Source organism: Mustela nivalis, assembly GCF_964662115.1.
Source record: "Mustela nivalis genome assembly, chromosome: 2".
NCBI lineage: Eukaryota > Metazoa > Chordata > Mammalia > Carnivora > Mustelidae > Mustela > Mustela nivalis.
This window is the reverse complement of record NC_139021.1, coordinates 182,877,926-182,895,296: the sequence shown is the minus strand read 5'-3', so window position 1 is coordinate 182,895,296 and position 17,371 is coordinate 182,877,926. Positions and strand designations below refer to the sequence as shown.

Sequence of the window (17,371 nt, the reverse complement as noted above, 5' to 3'; positions counted from 1 at the left end):
GGCGCCCAGGCAAAGTCATGACCTATATGGGGTATCAAACTCCAAAGGTCCAGCTCAGGCAGACATTTCTGAGACCCGCCCACTCCCAGGGGCCGCAGCCCTGACGCAGAAATAGCTCTTCCTGAACATGCGTAAAGCTGGCTGAAAATCATCTGGTACAGTTTACGCTTTGAGAGCAACTATAGAAAGCAGAGGGCAAAAAATAGCCTCCTGGTTCGATTTAGAATCTCACAGTTTCTAAGAGCTTCCTGTCTTTTTATTCTGAAAGTCACACTTCACTTTCAAAACATTATTTCTTGAAATGATCATCTGTTGCTGTTTTTCCGGAGAAGAGGATGCTGTCTCCTGACGAGCCACCGAGGCTTTCCACAGCCCGGCCTCGCGGACCCGAGACTCCCTGAACCACCTCCAGCGAACCAGCCCATTCCTGTCCCAGGCCCCCAGCCGGCCCCGGGGGTCTCTCTGGCCAAATCCTCAGTTTAAGGAGACGCCCCCTCCCTCAGCCTGTGCCTCGCTGATGCCGGATCCCCCCACTGGTGATCTTCAGGGCACATGCCAAGTGTCTCCCTGAAAGCATCCCAGAGACCCAGTGTCCCATCCACGCGAAACACCTTACATCCGGGCAGAACGTCCTGGCCCCTGATGACTGCCAGCACCCTGCTTCCTTGGCACGGGGCGCCTGGGCAGGAGAGGGCGGGGGCTGGACCTCTCCCAGCGTGGAGGACGCAGGATCGGCCCCGTCCCATGTTTATACTAGCAGGAAAGGCCCACTTCCCTCCACAGCACGAGCTGGACAACACGGCTTGGAGCCAACGTGCAGAGGGTGGGCTCTGCTGCTGGGGGAGGCAGTCCCCCACCCTGGGCCATCACCTCTGCGCAGTGGGGCGGGTGCAGCTAATTCCCACACCTGGCCATTACTCCCACCCCCACTGAGGTCTCACCAAAAATACTGTTAATTTTCAGCGTAAATGTCACCTTTTAAAAACTAGAGGTATGGGACACCTCAGTGGTTCAGTCAGTTAAGCATCTGCCTTCGGCTCAGGTCATGATCCCAGGGTCCTGGGGTTGAGTCCCCCATAGGGCTCCCTGCTCAGCCGGGAGCCTGCTTCTCCCTCTGCCTGCTGCTCCCTCCGCTTGTGCTCTCTCTCAATCTCCCCCTTTCTCTGACAAATAAGTAAATAAAAAAGCAAAAGATAATATAAAGTAAAAACTATGGGGGTTTAGTAAGCAAGAGACAACTGGGGGACAGGAACCCGGGGAAGCGCTTGGTTCGGACGAAGTCCTCAACCTACACTTTCAGCAGCTCAACGAATAAAGTAAACGAATTAAGGAAGCTAATTAGTTAAGCCAATAATAGATAATAATATTACTTTCCAAATATCCCAGTTTTTATTGGACACAAAATATCCCACAGAACCCAAGCCTCCCCCCACAACTCTCCCCTCACTGGAGCTGGTCAAGCCTAGTGGCTGGCCTCCTTCCTTCTCCGACACCCCACGCCCGATCGTCCCAAACCGTCCCCCTGCATGTGCAGAGTCCAGTGTGGGCCCAAGTCCCCTCCCCCGCCCAGCGGCAGGGCCACACAGCTTCCTGACCCATCTCTTGCTGCTCCCTTGGCTGCTTATACAAATGCAATTTAGCCCAAAGGCTATTTGGTTATTTTTCATTTTATCTGGATCACAGCCTCACAGGGGCCTTCGAAAACAACACATGTAAATCCTCTGTGAGGTTCGGAAGAATTATTTCTATCGAGTACTGAGAGCCCAGAGGCCACACAAACTGGGCAGATCATGGCTTCTCTGGCCAGAAAAGACACAGACTTCACTCTGATCCTGAACATGCAACCAAGAGTCCATGGCCTGAAGCCCACTGCACAGGCTGGCTTCCTTGCTCCCATGGAGGCTCTGTCGGAGAAGGGAGGCTCTCTGGGCTTGCCTGGGAGGCCTGGGGTTCAGGATTTAAACGCTTCCTGGCTACCGTTTTGTCAGCCCAATGGGCAAAGCTCACAGTGGGGGTCCAGCTGCACGGAGAGTATGGAAACCCTCCTCGCCCAGCTTGTATAAGGGCAACTGGGAACTTTCAGGTTTGTCCTGGCACCAAGGGAGGCTGTGAGAGCTGCCCCCAGGGTGTGGCCCAGCCAGCCACTTCCCTGGACAGACTGGTCAGCCGCCCTGGCCCCAAAAGCCTCCCCTGGCTTCCCGCAGAGGTTGGGGTTTCTCAGCCTTCCTACAAGGTTGCCAACCCCCCAGGCATTTCTTTTCTTTTTTTTTTTTTTAAATATTTTATTTATTTATTTGAAAGACAGAGATCACAAGCAGGCAGAGAGGCAGACAGAGAGAGAGGGGAGGAAGCAGGCTCCCTGCGGAGCAGAGAGCCCGATGCGGGGCTCGATCCCAGGACCCTGGGATCATGACCTGAGCCGAAGGCAGAGGCTTTAACCCACTGAGCCACCCAGGCGCCCCCCACACCCGGCATTTCTTATTCTTTTGTTTCTGTCTCTAGTCCAGGGGACCTGCTGCTGGTGCCAGGAGCACAGAGTCTGAGACAAGGAGAGGGCCAGGGCCACCAGCACAAGACGGGCTCAGGACTGGATCCCGTCGGAGGTCCTGCCAGCCCATGCAGGTGGCACTCCCTTTGGCCACTGGGCAGCACGGGTCTCAACAACAAGCACAGGCTTGGTGGCCAGACCCACCACGACAGAGGTGGCTCAGGCTGCCCGTGGGAGATGGGCATCAATACTCCCAGTGCAAACACCGGTTTGCAGCGGGGCGAGTGCGGCCCCCATCTCCGAGCACTCGACCACCATGCTGCCCCGACAGGCACAGTCCCAGGAGCCGCGCGGGAAGGTCGAACATACTCCCGATGGGACCCATCGTGCAAGAAAGGTAAAATCTTACTGGGAAGGATGTTGGGGTATCTGTTTTTTTCTCTGTTTTCTTCCTTATTGGCCTGTTCAAAAGTTCCTTGTATGTGTCCAGACGGCAACGACTAGAAAAGAAAACACAGTTAGCATGAAAAGGGATGCATCCAGACACCACGTGCACGTCAGCCACTCTAAGGAATGCGGGCAGGAGGAAGACTCCATCTGGACAGCCCCCTGCCCCCACCCCCAGTCTGCGGCCCTCTCTGCCTGTGGGCTGTGCTGGGCGCTGGGCAGAGCCGTGATGAAAGGCACTCTGGCTAGCAGGCCAAGGGAGCCGTGGGCATAGTGATGACCCCACGGTTGGACCCGAAGACACATGAAGTCAGGGACTTGCCTGGGCATTGTCACCCAGTCCCCTGGAGCGGTGTGTCCGGGCCCAAAGCAGGCCCACTACAAATACGTCCAATGACAGGACAGCCTGGGCTGTGCAGAGGGGCTGGGAAGGTACACTCTGCCTCTGGGGCTGGGCTGAGGGACAAGCACAGTGATGCACCAGGAACTCAGCCTTGGGGCCCCTGCTTGCAACACCGTGTGCTCAGGGTCCAGCAGTGAGTGCTCAGAGGGGGCTCCGTGGCGACTGCTGACCCCAGCCCCACCCGGGACCAGCACGAAGATCCCCAGGGGTCCTGTGTGCACCCTTGGCTTCCTAATCCCCCAGCCTCAGGTGACGACATGAAGGGGCCACTCGGACCCTGTAACCGATGTGCTGCTCAGTGGACGCGAACCCGGGCTCCCTGACTTCCATTCCTCGACCACTTGGGGCCCCTCCCATCCTGCCAGCTCGGGTCATGCTCCTGCATGTGGGGGCTGCTGGGTCATCCTCTGCACTCAGATGAGCCGCAGTGCACAGACGGAAAGAGCCTTTTGAACCCCCACATCATGCCTTTCAACATCAACCTAAACACTGACCGGACTGGGAACCCCAGGAATTCAAGCACTGAGTGAGTCTTTGCAGCATCTTCGGTGTGCTGGGCCCCGCAGGAGGAGCTACATCAAGGGCCCCGGCCGTCACAAGCGATCCTGAGATGACAGGATCCTGAGGTTACAGATGAGGAAACCGCCCCCCACGGCTGCTGCAGATGTGGCCGGAATGCCCTGGCTTGCAAAGGCAGACATGGGGTCAGGGCCTGCCGTCTGGCCTGGCGCAGCCACGAGGCCACGAGGCAGGTGCTTCCTTCTTCAAGTATAAAGTCCCAGGGGCGTGGGGGCAGGGCTCACAGTGCAGCCCAGACTCTAGGCCTGCTCACCCCGTGAGTCAGGAGGGAAGAACTTGCCACGCACAGGTGCCTAGCGGGTCCCTCTCCCGGATTACAGGGCTTTTCCATCCCTGACTCAGCCCCTGCCAGCCAGTGTCATCTTTTCCCCGTTTTGGGGTCACCACACTGGCTGGCCATGGTCAGAGAACCTTCCAGGGCCGGTGTGGAGGCCAGCCTGGGCGGGGGCAGGTGGTGGGGGTTGCTTGGGACCAGCACCTTCTCTGCTGGAGTTTCTGATTCTTATCAAAGCTGTCTTGACACTGACTTCCTGGACCCGCCCTGGACAGGCAATTGGTGATAACATTCTACGACTCCTCACTGTCTACACCTGAAACCTGTTTTTGACCTCAGCCCTGAAAATAAAAACAAGGTGTATTACTAAGATGTCACGTGTTCGTCAAAACCCGCCCGATGGATGACGCAGGAACCCCAGCTCTGGACTTGAGAGCAAGACAACCCGTCAGCAGGAGTCACCGTTTGGAACGCGCGGAGCGCACGGAGGCAGGAACAGCCGGGGAACCCGTGTGCAGGGAGGGGCGGGCACGTGGGAACCCTGACCCTCTGCAAGCCTAAAACCGCTCTACAAATCAAAGTCTATACAAATAATACATTAAAAAGACAAAGAAAAAGAGGCCCCGGGATGCCTCCCTCTTCCTTGGAAGGTGAATGGCTACAGCGTGGTGGGTAGAGAGGCCGGAGGGGTCTCGGTGGCGAGCGTGGACCCAGCCCTGCCACCCCTCCCCACCACAGGGACCTGAGACCCGGAATACGGAGCTGGGGTGGAACACTGGCTTCGTGGGCGGCGCAGAGGGGCACCTGGCGTGAGAGGCCCAGCGCTCTGCGTAGGGAACACGTCTCCGTAGCCCAGCACACAGAGTAACAGCCGCGAGGGGCTGGCCCATCCCTTTCTCCTGCTGTCCGTGTGCCCATGGACCCTCGACTCTGAGCTGCTCATATGGCACAGGGGAAGCGGGACAGCACCCGGGGGAGGGCTCCGCCGTAACTGGGTCATCCCTGCGGTGCCGGGCGTGAGCCGCGTGCGTGGTAATTGGTCACCAAATACCATGACTGATCGTCCAGTTACATACAGTGGCTGAAGGAGGTTTGTTTGTTTGCTCCCTTGAGGTGAGATTTCATGTCCATGAACACACGGGAGGAGCCCCAGGTCCCGCCCCTTCCCCTTCCTCCATGCTTGGCATTTGGGCAGGTGGGGAGAAGGGCAGAGAGGTGTGCGGTGGGAGCTGTTCCAGCAAGCTCTGGGGGACATGCCTGGCTTGCATGCCCTGTCGGGCCTTCTCCTAGCGGCCCCGCCCCTGTGCCTTTCCACAACGCTAATGACAGGCTGCATCCGGCTTTGGCTTGGGCTAGCCGGATGGTCTGAGACTGAGAAGATTCTGTCCGGGGAAGTGGGCTGTTCTGGGTCTGAATGGCGCTCCCTTGATGGGGTTTAATTGGGAGCCTGGAACAGATTTCCGTGGGAGAGCTCTTGTGCGTGGAGGGGTGGAGACTGAGGTTGGGGGTTCCCAGGAGGGGTCTCAGAAGCATGGCAGCCGCAGCCCCCTCTTGTGCAGACACGCAGCTAAGCAAGGCCCACAACTGCTTCTCTCACGTGTCAGGATACTCCAGGGGATGTCCTGTGGCAGGCAGCATCCTTATTTTATAGGTGAGTAAACTGAGGCAGGCAGAGGTTAAGTAATGGCCCAAAGCCCTCTGGGCTGGTAAGAGACGAGCTGGGCCAGGAATCCGGGCAGGCCAGAGCCCGCGTCCCCTCATCCCCTCCCCGACGGCTCCACCGAGCTGACCCCCGTGCCAAACGCTTTCAGGCCACTGAAGCCCTGGGTCGGCCAATAAGCACATCCCGACTCGTCTGGTTGGATGACTCTGAGCCTCGTCTGTCCCTTCCACAGCGTCTGGGACTGGAACTCAAGACAGCGGGTGCCAAGGAGGGAGATGAGATGCCGTCGTCCAGCTCAAGTGTGGAGCCAGGCCTGGGCTGGTCCTGGCAGGCTTTGGGGCCCTGACAAGGGGCAAGCCACATAAACGTGGCTGAGGGCCCGGCCGGCTCCCACTCGTGAGAGGAGCAAACGGGTCCAGAGAGTACCGGCAGCTCGCCCCAGGTCCCCCAGCGCCAGGCCCAGGCCCTCCTCCCCTCTGCTTATCTGCCGCCCCGCCCTGCACAGAGGCCTCCAGGGGGCCACAGGGAAGCCACTCAGTGGGAGGGGTTGGGCAGGGCGAGAAGGATAAAGCACCCAATTTAAAGTGGTTTCCCCAAAACTGCCCCCAAAATCAAGCAAAATAATATTCCAATGCCTTTGAATATTTAATTTCTTTCTAAAGACAAAATCAAAGCCAAAAAAAAAAAATTGTTGAGGACCCATTCATGAAACCTTTATGTACAGTCAGGATGGGTAACTGCAGAGACAGGCCGCGTCGGAGAAACCCGTCGGCAGGGCCTCGTCTTTATTCGCAATTGCACTATTTCGCTCAGCATGGATCATTCACTCTGATTTTGATATATTTGCTTGTTGCCTTAAATATTATTTCTCCTGAAGAATGGAGGTTTCTTTGTACCTGGGGTAACAGCCTCACCTGCCTGACCCTATTTCTGGCCCTGCTCCATCGGAGTGGCCCTCACTCCTCCCCGAGACAGCAGCAAAGCCCGCTGCTTCTGACCACGGCTTCCTGCCGGCCCGGCCACCCGCCCCCCCACCACGTGCAGAAACCCCAGCGCTAGGGCAACTGGGACCAGGCAGGAGGGGCAAAGTCTGCTGCAAACCTGGAGAGTTTGGACGTGGGGAGTTCACTTCGCTCATGTGGCTGACAGATTGCAAAACAATATGGCTTAGAGCTGTCTTTCAATATGACCTAATTTCTCAAAAAAAAGTGTGTGGGGGGATACATTTAGAAACAATTAAAAGGAAGCAGGATAAAGGCAGGCAAGGCATGGGTTAGAAAACAAGCCAAGTGCAGGTGAAATGCTCTGTCACCTCCCATGCCCTCACCGGACGTTTCCTTATGAAACGTCCCCTGGGCTGAAGCAAGTGTCATCTTTGGGTAAAACGACTGCACAATGCTTTGCTCTTTACAAAGCCTGCTGTCGAAGCCTCACAGGGAGCCGTGAGGTCCCTAAGACAGGCCCCTCTGCTGCCAACGCGCACCCCCGTGGTGGAGGCCAGCGGAGCAGGTGCAGCGGACCCATGGCCCACAGCCGGTCCGCTTGGCCCCTCCTCCTGCAACCTCCACGCTCGGCACATGGCTGTGCACGAAACCAGGAAAATGCAAAAAATGAAACTCAAAACACAGTCAGGGATTAACTCTGAGCAGCCAAACCCAAGGAGACTTCCCAGTGTCTGTTTTACCCACCCCCCACCCCCCATCTCTCCAACACATTCAGGAGTCCCAGGATATTGACTGTAACACGAGCAACACAAAGGAGCATGGTGAACACACGTCCGTAGTCTTGTTGAGTCAGGAGACTCAGTTTGCTACCATGGGGACTGTCCCGACGGGCATCACTGAGGTCACAGAGAAGGTCACAGTAGCCGAATGAAGGCAAGGATTTGGAGCAGACCTCAAACTGAAGGGCTCTCACAGGCAGAGTTCATGCACCACCCCCCCCAGGGAGCCCCACAACTGCTTAATTCATGCTCTGAGCGGGGGTCAGAAGAGGCATATTTCCTTTGCCAGCGAGATGCGTAAGCTCTTCGAAGCCCATGAAAGGTGGGGTGGGGCTCCCCGCTTTCAACACGGAACTGTCCCACCGCCGCCTGCTCAGGCCCTGGTTCTCCATGTTCACAAGATTCCCAAGTCTCCGTCATGCTGGATTTTAGGATACGGCAGCCAGAGTGTTAGCGCTGAAAGGAGCCTTTGGGAACATCTCCCTCAAGAGTCCCATCTTAGGAAGGAGCAACAAGGGTGGGAAGGTGTCCTGCAGCAAAAATCAGGTCTCCAGAAACCCGCTTCGGGAACAGGGTCATGACTGACGCAAGAGTTCCCGTCTTCAGGCAACGGATCCTGAAATATGGTACCACCTGCCCGCGTATTCGACCCCAGGACAAGACAGAGGACGCCCCCACCCCACTCACATTGAACTCCTCCCGAAAGCGTTTGCAGTCATCTGCGGAGCGGACTCGGATCTCCTCCTCCAGGTGCGCCACGGGGATGGGAAAGTACTTCTTGGGCCCGGAGGGGGACCTGCTGAGAAGCATCACTCTTTGTTGCTCTGTGGGACCAAAAGAAACATGGGGGCCACTGAGCCACATTCCGGGACAGCTGGCTCCGTAACCAGATGGACTGACAGCATTCCTGGAAGAAAGACAAAGCTGTGTGTGTTGGGGGGGGTGGGCAGCTGCCGGGGAGGGGGTCTGTCCCCTGTGATACACCCACGCCATTTACAAATAGAGGTGTTCCTCGGGGTGGGGGGTGGGGACCAGCTCCCACCCACCACAGATGCCTTATTTCAGACCCCTCGCCTCAGCTCCTTCTGCAAAGGATTTGGGCAGTTTGCCCGTCAGCTCAATTTTCCAGGATTGAAATAAGGAGGAAGACTACATTGATAAACTAGCAAGAATCATTTTGGTTTGAGTTGGGAAGAGACCGGGAATCGGTTAGGATGTGAGTCTCCCTCAGCCTTGTCTTCTTCGTGACACACACGGCCCTGGATGCAGACAGCCCGTGAGCTGCAGGAGAAACGAGGCAAACACTGTGCCTGCTCGGCAGCGAGCGCGCAGGGAGGCCCCGGGAAGGGCTGGCTGCGGGGCAGTTCCTGGCCAAATTCCTTCCATCAACTCGGAGCGAGACAAACGGAGAAATCCCTGGCATGTGCGTCCCTCCCCGGAAAATGCGCTGATATTCTCAACAGGGTTAACGTGGAACCTTTGCTGTCATGCGGCAGAGGGCCTGTCCCCACCTGCAGCGCCGTTCTGCGGCCCAGCCAAGAGCTCCTCCCTGGGCTCGTTCCTCGGAGAGAAGATGTGTCAGAAGGAGTCTGGCAGGGGCCTCCGGGGCTCACCAGCCACACCTTCCTCCCTCCCATTCAGGCTGCTCAATGGTGCTGGGCAGGGAATCGGGGCAGGAAGGGGGCCTCGGAGGCCATGTTAGCACCTAACAAGGTACGTCCGGCCCCAAGCCTGAGAAACTGCCCTGGAGCCCCCCCGAGTCCGTCCCTGCTGCCTGTCCTGCCAGCGCGGCTCAAGTCTGATAGCGTGTTTGTTCCCTCCTGGCGTGGAACGAGCCGGCAGCAGGCGACCAGAGGAAGCAACAGGCACTGGTGTGAACCAATACTTTTGAAAGCTTTTGCCTCACACAACTTTCCCGGCCATCTGGCTGGGGGGGGGGGGGCAAAGAAACAATGTGCCTTGTCAGTTGCATTAACGCTTTCTGAACTGGACTCAGAGCGGAGGGAGAAAGGCCTGGAAGCCCTCCACCGACAGCAACCATGCCCGCTGCACATACACACATACCGGCGCCCTTTTTGCATCGCGATCCGAACCAGTGCAAATTTCAGGGAAACCCGTCAGAGCGCTTTAGAGTAAGAACCAGGCCATCTCGTTCTAGAAGGACTGTGAGGGCTTAACTGAAAAACGTTACATGTCAAAACCCCGTAAAAAACGACAGGATGTGAACGTTTCCAACAAAGCCACACACTGAAAGCAAGTGTGTGTTTCCCACCAGAGAGAAATGGAGAAAAGTCTTGAAATGGTAAAATTCTACCACCGTAAAGGCTAGCGTCAAACCAGGGAGAGCGAGATGGGAGTCTCGAAGCTGAGGGAGTTTAACATTTAAAACAAAAGGCAGACCACGGCCCCCGGTGAGGTCAGAAAGAGCGCAACACCCCCCGCCCCCCGCCCCCGGCCCCCTGGTACCTTGTTCTTCCAGGATCCCGTTGGGCATCTTCTTGTCGTTGGCGCTGACCACGGCTTTCCTCTGCTTCCTGAACCTTGGAGACACAGACCGGTTAGCTCCGGGCCCGGGGGCATTTCCCAGACCACAGGGACCTTGCGTGGCGATACCCACCAGGTGAGCCGGGAGAAGCTCTTCCTGCTGCTCATGGCTGGGCCGAGCCACCCTGGCCTCCCGTCCCCAGCCCCGCGGGTCCCCAGCCCCTCCCGTCCCCAGCCCCGCCACCCTCTGTCTGGGCCCACACCCGCCCTGCAGCCTCGAGCAGCTCATTTCCTCTTCAGAGCTGGTTGGGGCAAGTCCGCCCGCGCCCCGGGGACACTCCTACCTGAAGAAGTAGGCGGCGAGGAGCAGGAGGAGGACGAGCAGCATCAGAGGTAGCAGAAGCCAGGCCAGCAGCGGCTGCGGCGCGCCTGGGGCGGGAGGGCCTGCGGGCAGAGCCGGGCCCCATCGCAATGGGAGACCCCAGGCAAGGACTCAGATAACAGGGAAAGTGGGGTTTGGGCAAGGAAAGATCCCCAACACTAGGCTGCACCTTACAGTTTGCAAATTTGTTGCCCTCCGTCCCATTCAAACTTCTTCCCTGAGAACAGAACCTTCTTCAGCTCTTCTTGGACCCCAGCACCACACTTGAGAGTCTGCAAAGCCCGCCATGGGCCCCATTCGCCGTGCTCCCCATCGAAGAGATGAGTGGTTTTGATCCACGCAAGGGAGCTTGACCTGAGGGCCTGGTGGCTTCATCCCAGACTCCCAGACTCCCAGAGGGGCAGTGAAGGCACAGTGGGGAGCCCCGGACCCTCAAGTAACCTGTGACCCCGTGTTCCTGGGGCACCTGCCTCTCCCCATCGTGGGAAAGTAGAGGAGGTTGGGGGATGAGCTGCCCGCTGTTCTGTTCTGAGGACAGCGTGGGGAACTCCCAGGACCTCAGGCAGGAGCTCAGGGCACGGGGTGTAGTCTGTAGCCTGGCCCTTGGGTCAGGCTGTGGCCAGGCCACAATCAGGTCTTCTAGAGCTTCGAGCTCCCAGTCCTCCTGGTCCTGGCTGAATTTTCTCATTCAGAAGGTCGCATGTCCTCGGATCAAAAGCAGCTGCCGTGTGGCTCCCTGGGACCAGCCCAGTGAAACCCAATTCCGAGGGGTTCTGGTGGCCTTGCTCCCACCCCTCCCCCTGAAGTTCTGCCCGAGCCCCCGCCACCCCAGACTGCCGTGCTACCCTCTCCTCATCAAAATGGACCTGCTCCCAAGGAGCATATCAAATGCCTCCTCCTCCAGGAAGTCTACTTGATTTTCCTCCTGTGGATCCTAGAGACTCTCTATAAGCACAGACCCCTCTCTGCTGGAGTGAACTGGCCGTGTGGGGTGACTGCCTTCCCTCAGATTCAGTGGATGCCCCTCAAAGGCAACAACTCAGCTTCCTTGGCTCTGAGTTCCCAGAAGCACCAAGCACAGCCTTGAGCGCAGTGGGAGCATCGCAGGCCTGCAGCCTCCTTCCCCCACATCCCAGTGCTGGTGTATTCTAAAGGGCCTCTGTGCATCTCATGCCCCACGTGTTAAGCAGCCTCCCCCCAGGCAGTGTTAAGCAGCCTCCCCCCAGGCAGGGCCTCATGCTGACTCCCGTCCCTGTAAGCGGCTAACGCAGGTATTTCTAATAAATGACAGCACGGCAATGACTCGAGTGACCAGCTGATGCAGAGGTGCCCTGGGGGCAGCGGGTCTGTGAGGAGAAGGAGGCCAACCGACAAGACACCTTCCTTCCAGGCTGAGCCAATGCCTCTCCCCTCTGACTAGCAACCTCACGAGCCAAGCGAGAGGGCAAAGCCAGGGTGACCCAGGCTGAGCCACTAAGAGCCCTGGGTCCTCTCCTCTTCCCCGCCCCCTCCACTGCAGAGCTGCCCGGGGAGCAGATCCGGCCTGAGGCTCCCACACTTCCGCATCCAGTGAGTCCCCTCCCTGCTCTGCCGGGGCGTTGGCGCCTACTCAAGTACAGTCTGATGGCGGAGATGCCTGACACCAAGGGGCAGAGCTGGGCCCAGCCCCACACCGCAGACAGTCTATCCCTGCCCTGCCAAATGCAACCTCAGAGTGTGGGCGGGTGCCTTTTCCTCCCCCAACTTCTGCATTTGCCCAGAGGTCAGGCTGCCTCAGCTCAGCTCCAATCTTGGCAGTGACTGCCTGGCTAGCTCGCCCGTCTGAGGACTAGGGGGACCTGGCCTGACTTGGGGGTCTGAAGGGCGCCTGGACCACAGACAGACCATCCCTAGGGTCAGCAGGCTCCAGGGTCTGGCCTCCAGGCCCAGGCTGCCTCCAGTAAAGGCCAAGGTTACAGAGGTGGATGTCTCCACAGCACACCCTTGAGGACCCAGGGAGAACCACCCACAGATCCAGCATTGTGCTGTGTGCAAGGCAGAATCTGCAGATCCAAGGATCAATGTCAGCAGCTGCCTCTTTCTGGAAGGCAGAGATCGGCAGGAACACTCAAGAGCCGGCGGGCCTGACGGGGGGCCTGACGGGGGGTCTGACGGGGGGTCTGACGGGGGGCCTGGAGAACTGAGGGCGCCCCCCCCACTATCCAGTTCCTCCAGCTTGCCAAAAGAAGAAGTTCATATTTTCATGTAAAAAATGATCTGATTTTTAAATATAGATAAGTAATGCAACCTAAATGCAGTTTTTGAAAAATACTACGGTCTAGAAAAAAAGCCTCTACAGGCCGTGTCCCCTGTGCCAAGTGAAATGTGCAAAACAACAACAACAACAAAAAAAACAGATGACATTGGCTATCGGCCAGCTCTGTGACTCGCCTTCCTCGTTGGGCCGTCTGCCCTGGGAAGCTTCTGTGCCAGCAAACACACACCTGCTTGGACGTCCACTTTCTGAAAAACCTGAAATTTCAAGGGACATTTAGGTTGTTTCCAACTCTTTGGCTGTTAGAACTTTCCATCTCGTATCTTCATCTTGGTGTATCTTGAAAGTGCTTCTATAGAAGGTTCCTGAAGGGGACCCTGTACCTCTGTGTGCGCACACAGTGCATTGTAGTAGAAACTGCTCGAAAGACCCCTGCAGCATTTCCAGCTTCCGTGCTCGCCTCGACTGGGTGATGGAGTGATTTCTTCCAGCTATGAGCAATCCTCTTCATTTTTGTCAGTCTGATAAGTAAAATAATCTGCATTTCCCTACCTTCTATAGAGTTAAACATCATCTCATGATCAATAAAGCATCATCAATTCGATATTTGCATTTGGCTTGGTCACAACCTCCACCATTTTCCTGTGTTATCTATTTCTTATGAATTTTTTAGGAACCCTTCCTGTAGCAAGGACAGCAACATTTCATTACACTGTAAATCTTTACCCTCAACTCCTGTGTAAAGGAATGTCTCCTGATGATTATTTAAAACATTCTGTTCAAGGAACAAATGAGATGATTTCTGGTTAATTGATACACTGGGGCTGTATGCTGGGATTATCCCAAATAATCCTTCTTTTGGGGAACAAAGTTGCAAAGGACACCTTCACACAGTCAGGCTCCCCCCGCCCTGGGATTCTAGGTCAGGGGAGCCTGTCCACGTGGTAACACCCAGACCTTGGAGTGGGGCCACTGCCGATTTCCCTCCTGGTTGTGTGACCAGCAGCCACCGCCCCGCCCAGAAGGCCCCCAGCAGAAGCAGCACAGAGCCGAGTGTCACATCCGTTCTGATGGGCATGAGATCTCACCACAGTCCCCCTCCCTGAAAGGAGCCCCCAACGCCCACAGCCATCTCATGAGCCAATCATTTCACTTTCAAGTGAACTGAGGAGGCGGAGGGGTGAGGCTGAGTCACCCCGCCCGACAGATGTCCTCTCTGGAGCGCCCACACAGCCCCACGTCTCTTCTATGCTTTGGGCCAACGACGTTCTGCCTGGTAGATCTGCTGCTGTTGTGGTAAGCGCTGCTGCAGGTGGTGTCCGGCCTCGGGCCAGCAGCAGCCGGCTCCTCTCTGTGGGCTGCAGGGACACACTGTCCTCGGGGCGGGTCTGGACCGTCCAGGCTGGGGGACAGTGCCAGCAACCCCCCCGCCCCGGCTCCCGGAGACCAGCTGGCTGTGATGTGGGATGACAAATGCAGTTCCATGTGCTGGGAGCATCTGTCTTTCCTTTCATGTGGCTCTAGATTTCTCTGGCTTTCCAAGCAAGGCCCATGCTATGCTTGCCACCCCCTGCTGGGAGCAGGCATCAGAGACTGAGCCCCACCGCTCCCTCCTCTTGGGGCCTAAGGGTGCATTTGTAGGACATGTGTGGGGTTAGAAAATCATGCAAAGCTCCTGAGCTGGATGGGTGCTGAACCCTTGACAACAGCCCAAAAGGCAGCACTTCGAGTCACCCCGCCCAGGCTTTCTCTTCCAGAGGGATGTTGATCATTTTTGTTTTCCCAAGGCCTTGGGATAAGCATTTTTTTTGGCGTGTGTCAACTTAGCTGGACCACGAGCTGCCAGATACTTGGTCAAACATTGTCCTGGGTGTTTCTAGGGGGGTGCTGCTTTTCAGATGACAGTCAGCATTTAAATTGGTGTCTCAGGAAAAAAAAAAAAAAAAAAAAAGATCGCAGCCCCTCCCCCCATTGTAGGTGGGCCTCATCCAATCAGTTGAAGGCCCACATAGAATAAAAGTGCCAGGCGTTCTGTGAGTAACAGGGAATTCTTTCTGCCTGATTGCCTTCCAACTGGGACATCACTCTCTCTGGTTCTGTAGCCACTTGCCAGCCTTCAGACTCAAACTAGGACACTGGCTCTGTGTATTTTGGACTTGACAACATCCACAATTGTGTGACCCAATTCCTTATAATAAATATAACTACAGATACAGACACAGGTGCAGATATAAATGAACATATAAATATTTATCTGTGAATTCTGTGTCTCTGGAGAACACTAACCAATTCACCAAGTAATACCGTATCAGAGAAGTCCTTGAGTTTTATGTCTGGGAGTCTTAGGAATGGAGAGGGAAGGGGGCACGGAGGAGGCACATGGGCACTGACAAGAGGCTCCGAGGCCCCCTCGGGGGAATAGGTCTTACTGGTTACAGATTCCTACTACCCTGGCCACGGGCCGGAGCTGGCAGCCAGATGGGCCTCCATCTACCAGGGAGGTGTGGCCCAGGGACCCTGTGTCCAGTCCGTGGGGACCCTGAAAACACCAGTTGGACCTCTGTGTTGGGCAAACATCCAAGGAGGAGAGATCAAGGGACACCGAAGAGCCAATGTCTGGGCCGTGAGAGATTGGCCGGGGGACAGACAGGCCTCCTCTGACAGGGTGTCCTGCCAAGCACAGCAGCGGCCCCGTGGACGAGCTCCTGAACCCCGGCTGGTTGTCTCCTGAATCTGCGCTGCGGAGTAGCAGGCACTATTACCACCTCCGTCTCACAGACGGGGACACTGAGGCACAAAGAGGTTCAGGGTCTTACTCCGGATCACTCGGCCAATGAGCGGCCGGCAGAGCTAGAACTGAACTCGGGCCACGTGTCTCGAGAGCCTTCGCTCTCGCTGCCACTCCTCCTCCCGCCGCCGCCTCCTCTAACCCTTGCACGGCATGTGTCTCATTTCCTTGATGTAAAATTGACATACTACACACTCACCCGTTTTAAGCCTACGATTCAGTGATTTTCAGCTAATTCACAGAATTTTTCTCAGCATTCCAGAACATTCCCATCCACCTCTCGGCCACCTGGGGTCACTTGGCGTTTGACCCCCAAGCCCAGCCAGCCCTCCTGTCCCTTCTCTGGTGTCAGCTTCTCTATTCTGGGCATCTCCCTTCCATGCAGCCACACAACACAGGGTCTCGTGTCTGGCTTCTTCCACTGAGCGCGTTTCTAGGGTTCATCCATGTCTGTTCACTCTTTCCTACCCCTAACTTTCAAAATATGGAAAAGGCAGGAGAACAGAGCAATGAACCCCCGCACGTCCGCCACCCACCTTTCTGATCAGGACATGATGGCTCTGTCGGCCCGGCCCCCCACCTTTCTGGTCAGGACGAGATGGCTCTGTCGGCCTGGCCCCCCACCTTTCTGGTCAGGACGTGATGGCTCTGTCGGCCCGGCCCCCCACCCCGCTCCTGCTCCCCATCTGCTCTTTCTCCAATCACTCCTGGACCTCGCAAGGACGTCAACATGCCTCTCTAAAGTGTAAGGGCTCTTCTCCCAAAAGTATAATCTAATCACTATACCAGTACCTTGCCCAAGAATATTAATGTTAACTTCTCAACGGCAGCAACGGTCATGTCAGTGGGCCAGTATCCCCTGCGGACTCATTGCTGTTCCTTCAGGCTTGTTTCGATCAGATCCCTAGGAGTGGTGGGGAAACGTCACTTGTGCTCTCCCGCCTCCCACTGAAGCTGACACCAACCATCAGCACAGGGTCGTGTTCGCTGCCCCCGGACTGCAATTTGTTCTGCTCCAATTCCGCACAACTGGCCTGTTTGGCCAGCTGGTGTGGACAGGAGTGACGCGAGAGATGCTCTGCTCGCTGAGGAAGTCAGCTGCACCCTGCGTCTCCTCCCTTAGCCGTGTCATCCCAGTCCGAGAGCCTACCTGGAGGGGCAGGGGAATGCCAGGGAGGGGCATGCGGCCGGGGCCTCACCTGAGGTCGTCGAGGTCCAGTTGCTGACCGCCGCGGTGGTCTCGTTGCCCTTGAGAGCCCTGGCGAGCGGCAAGCTAACACCGGCCAGCAGGAGCGGACAGAAGGGCTCCATGGCGAATCTGTAAGAAGCAGGGACAGCCTCAGAGGGGCCCCCCACCTGTCTTGGGTGGCCGGGCCCCCCGCTGAGAAGGGCCACTCATGGAGGACAAGGCCGACTGGGGACAGAATGCCGGTGGGCGTGCTCTGGAGCACTGGGTTGGGAGGCGGGTCTGGGGACACTCCTGGCGCGGTTTACTGGTGCACTAGGGAAGTGATCTCACCTTGGGATGAGAAAAGTTAGTAACTCTAAGAGTTGTTCCCACATTAGAAAAGCACTTGCTGTTCAGGTTAATTTCCTTTCTTTTTATTTTTTTAAAGATTTTATCTATCCGTTTGTTTATATCCAGACCGAGAGATGGAGAGGCAGCGGGAGCAGCAGAAGGAGAGGGAGAAGCAGGCTCCCCGCTGAGCAGGGAGCCCAATGCAGGACTCGATCCTAGGACCCTGGGATTATCACCTGAGCTGAAGGCAGACACTTAACAACTGAGCCACCCAGGTGCCCCAATTCCCTTTCTTGTGTGTTTGTCTGGTTTTGCAAGGAGAAGAGAGGTGAACCAGGATGCGGAGGTGTCCAGGGAGGGTAAAGTC

The 17,371-nt window shown here is 56.7% G+C and overlaps 1 protein-coding gene and 1 long non-coding RNA gene across 27 annotated transcripts in view; both read right to left on the bottom strand.

Annotated features, from left to right (window-relative positions):
• Positions 1–17,371, bottom strand: part of PTPRE (protein tyrosine phosphatase receptor type E) — a 148,558-nt gene that overhangs the window by 27,026 nt on the left and 104,161 nt on the right. For 18 of the 26 annotated variants that reach the window (XR_014309113.1, XM_082721521.1, XM_082721536.1 and 15 more), the window contains 5 exons: positions 16,685–16,803; positions 10,406–10,505; positions 10,044–10,117; positions 8,265–8,401; positions 2,898–2,988 (listed from right to left, as the gene is read on the bottom strand). Coding sequence is in view for 23 of the 26 variants with exons in the window: in XM_082721536.1 (XP_082577662.1) it covers positions 2,898–2,988; positions 8,265–8,401; positions 10,044–10,117; positions 10,406–10,505; positions 16,685–16,803 (521 nt within the window). In the remaining 3 variants the exon portion in view is untranslated. Of the gene's footprint in view, positions 1–2,897; positions 2,989–8,264; positions 8,402–10,043; positions 10,118–10,194; positions 10,355–10,405; positions 10,506–16,684; positions 16,804–17,371 lie in introns of those variants that run through there. The other 8 variants (XR_014309114.1, XM_082721529.1, XM_082721531.1 and 5 more) reach the window with 2 other exon arrangements.
• LOC309860049 lies at positions 15,975–16,675 on the bottom strand. The gene is made up of 3 exons (XR_014309119.1): positions 16,154–16,675; positions 16,066–16,109; positions 15,975–16,021 (listed from the first exon to the last, which is right to left on the bottom strand). It is a non-coding gene; the product is annotated as an uncharacterized lncRNA (long non-coding RNA).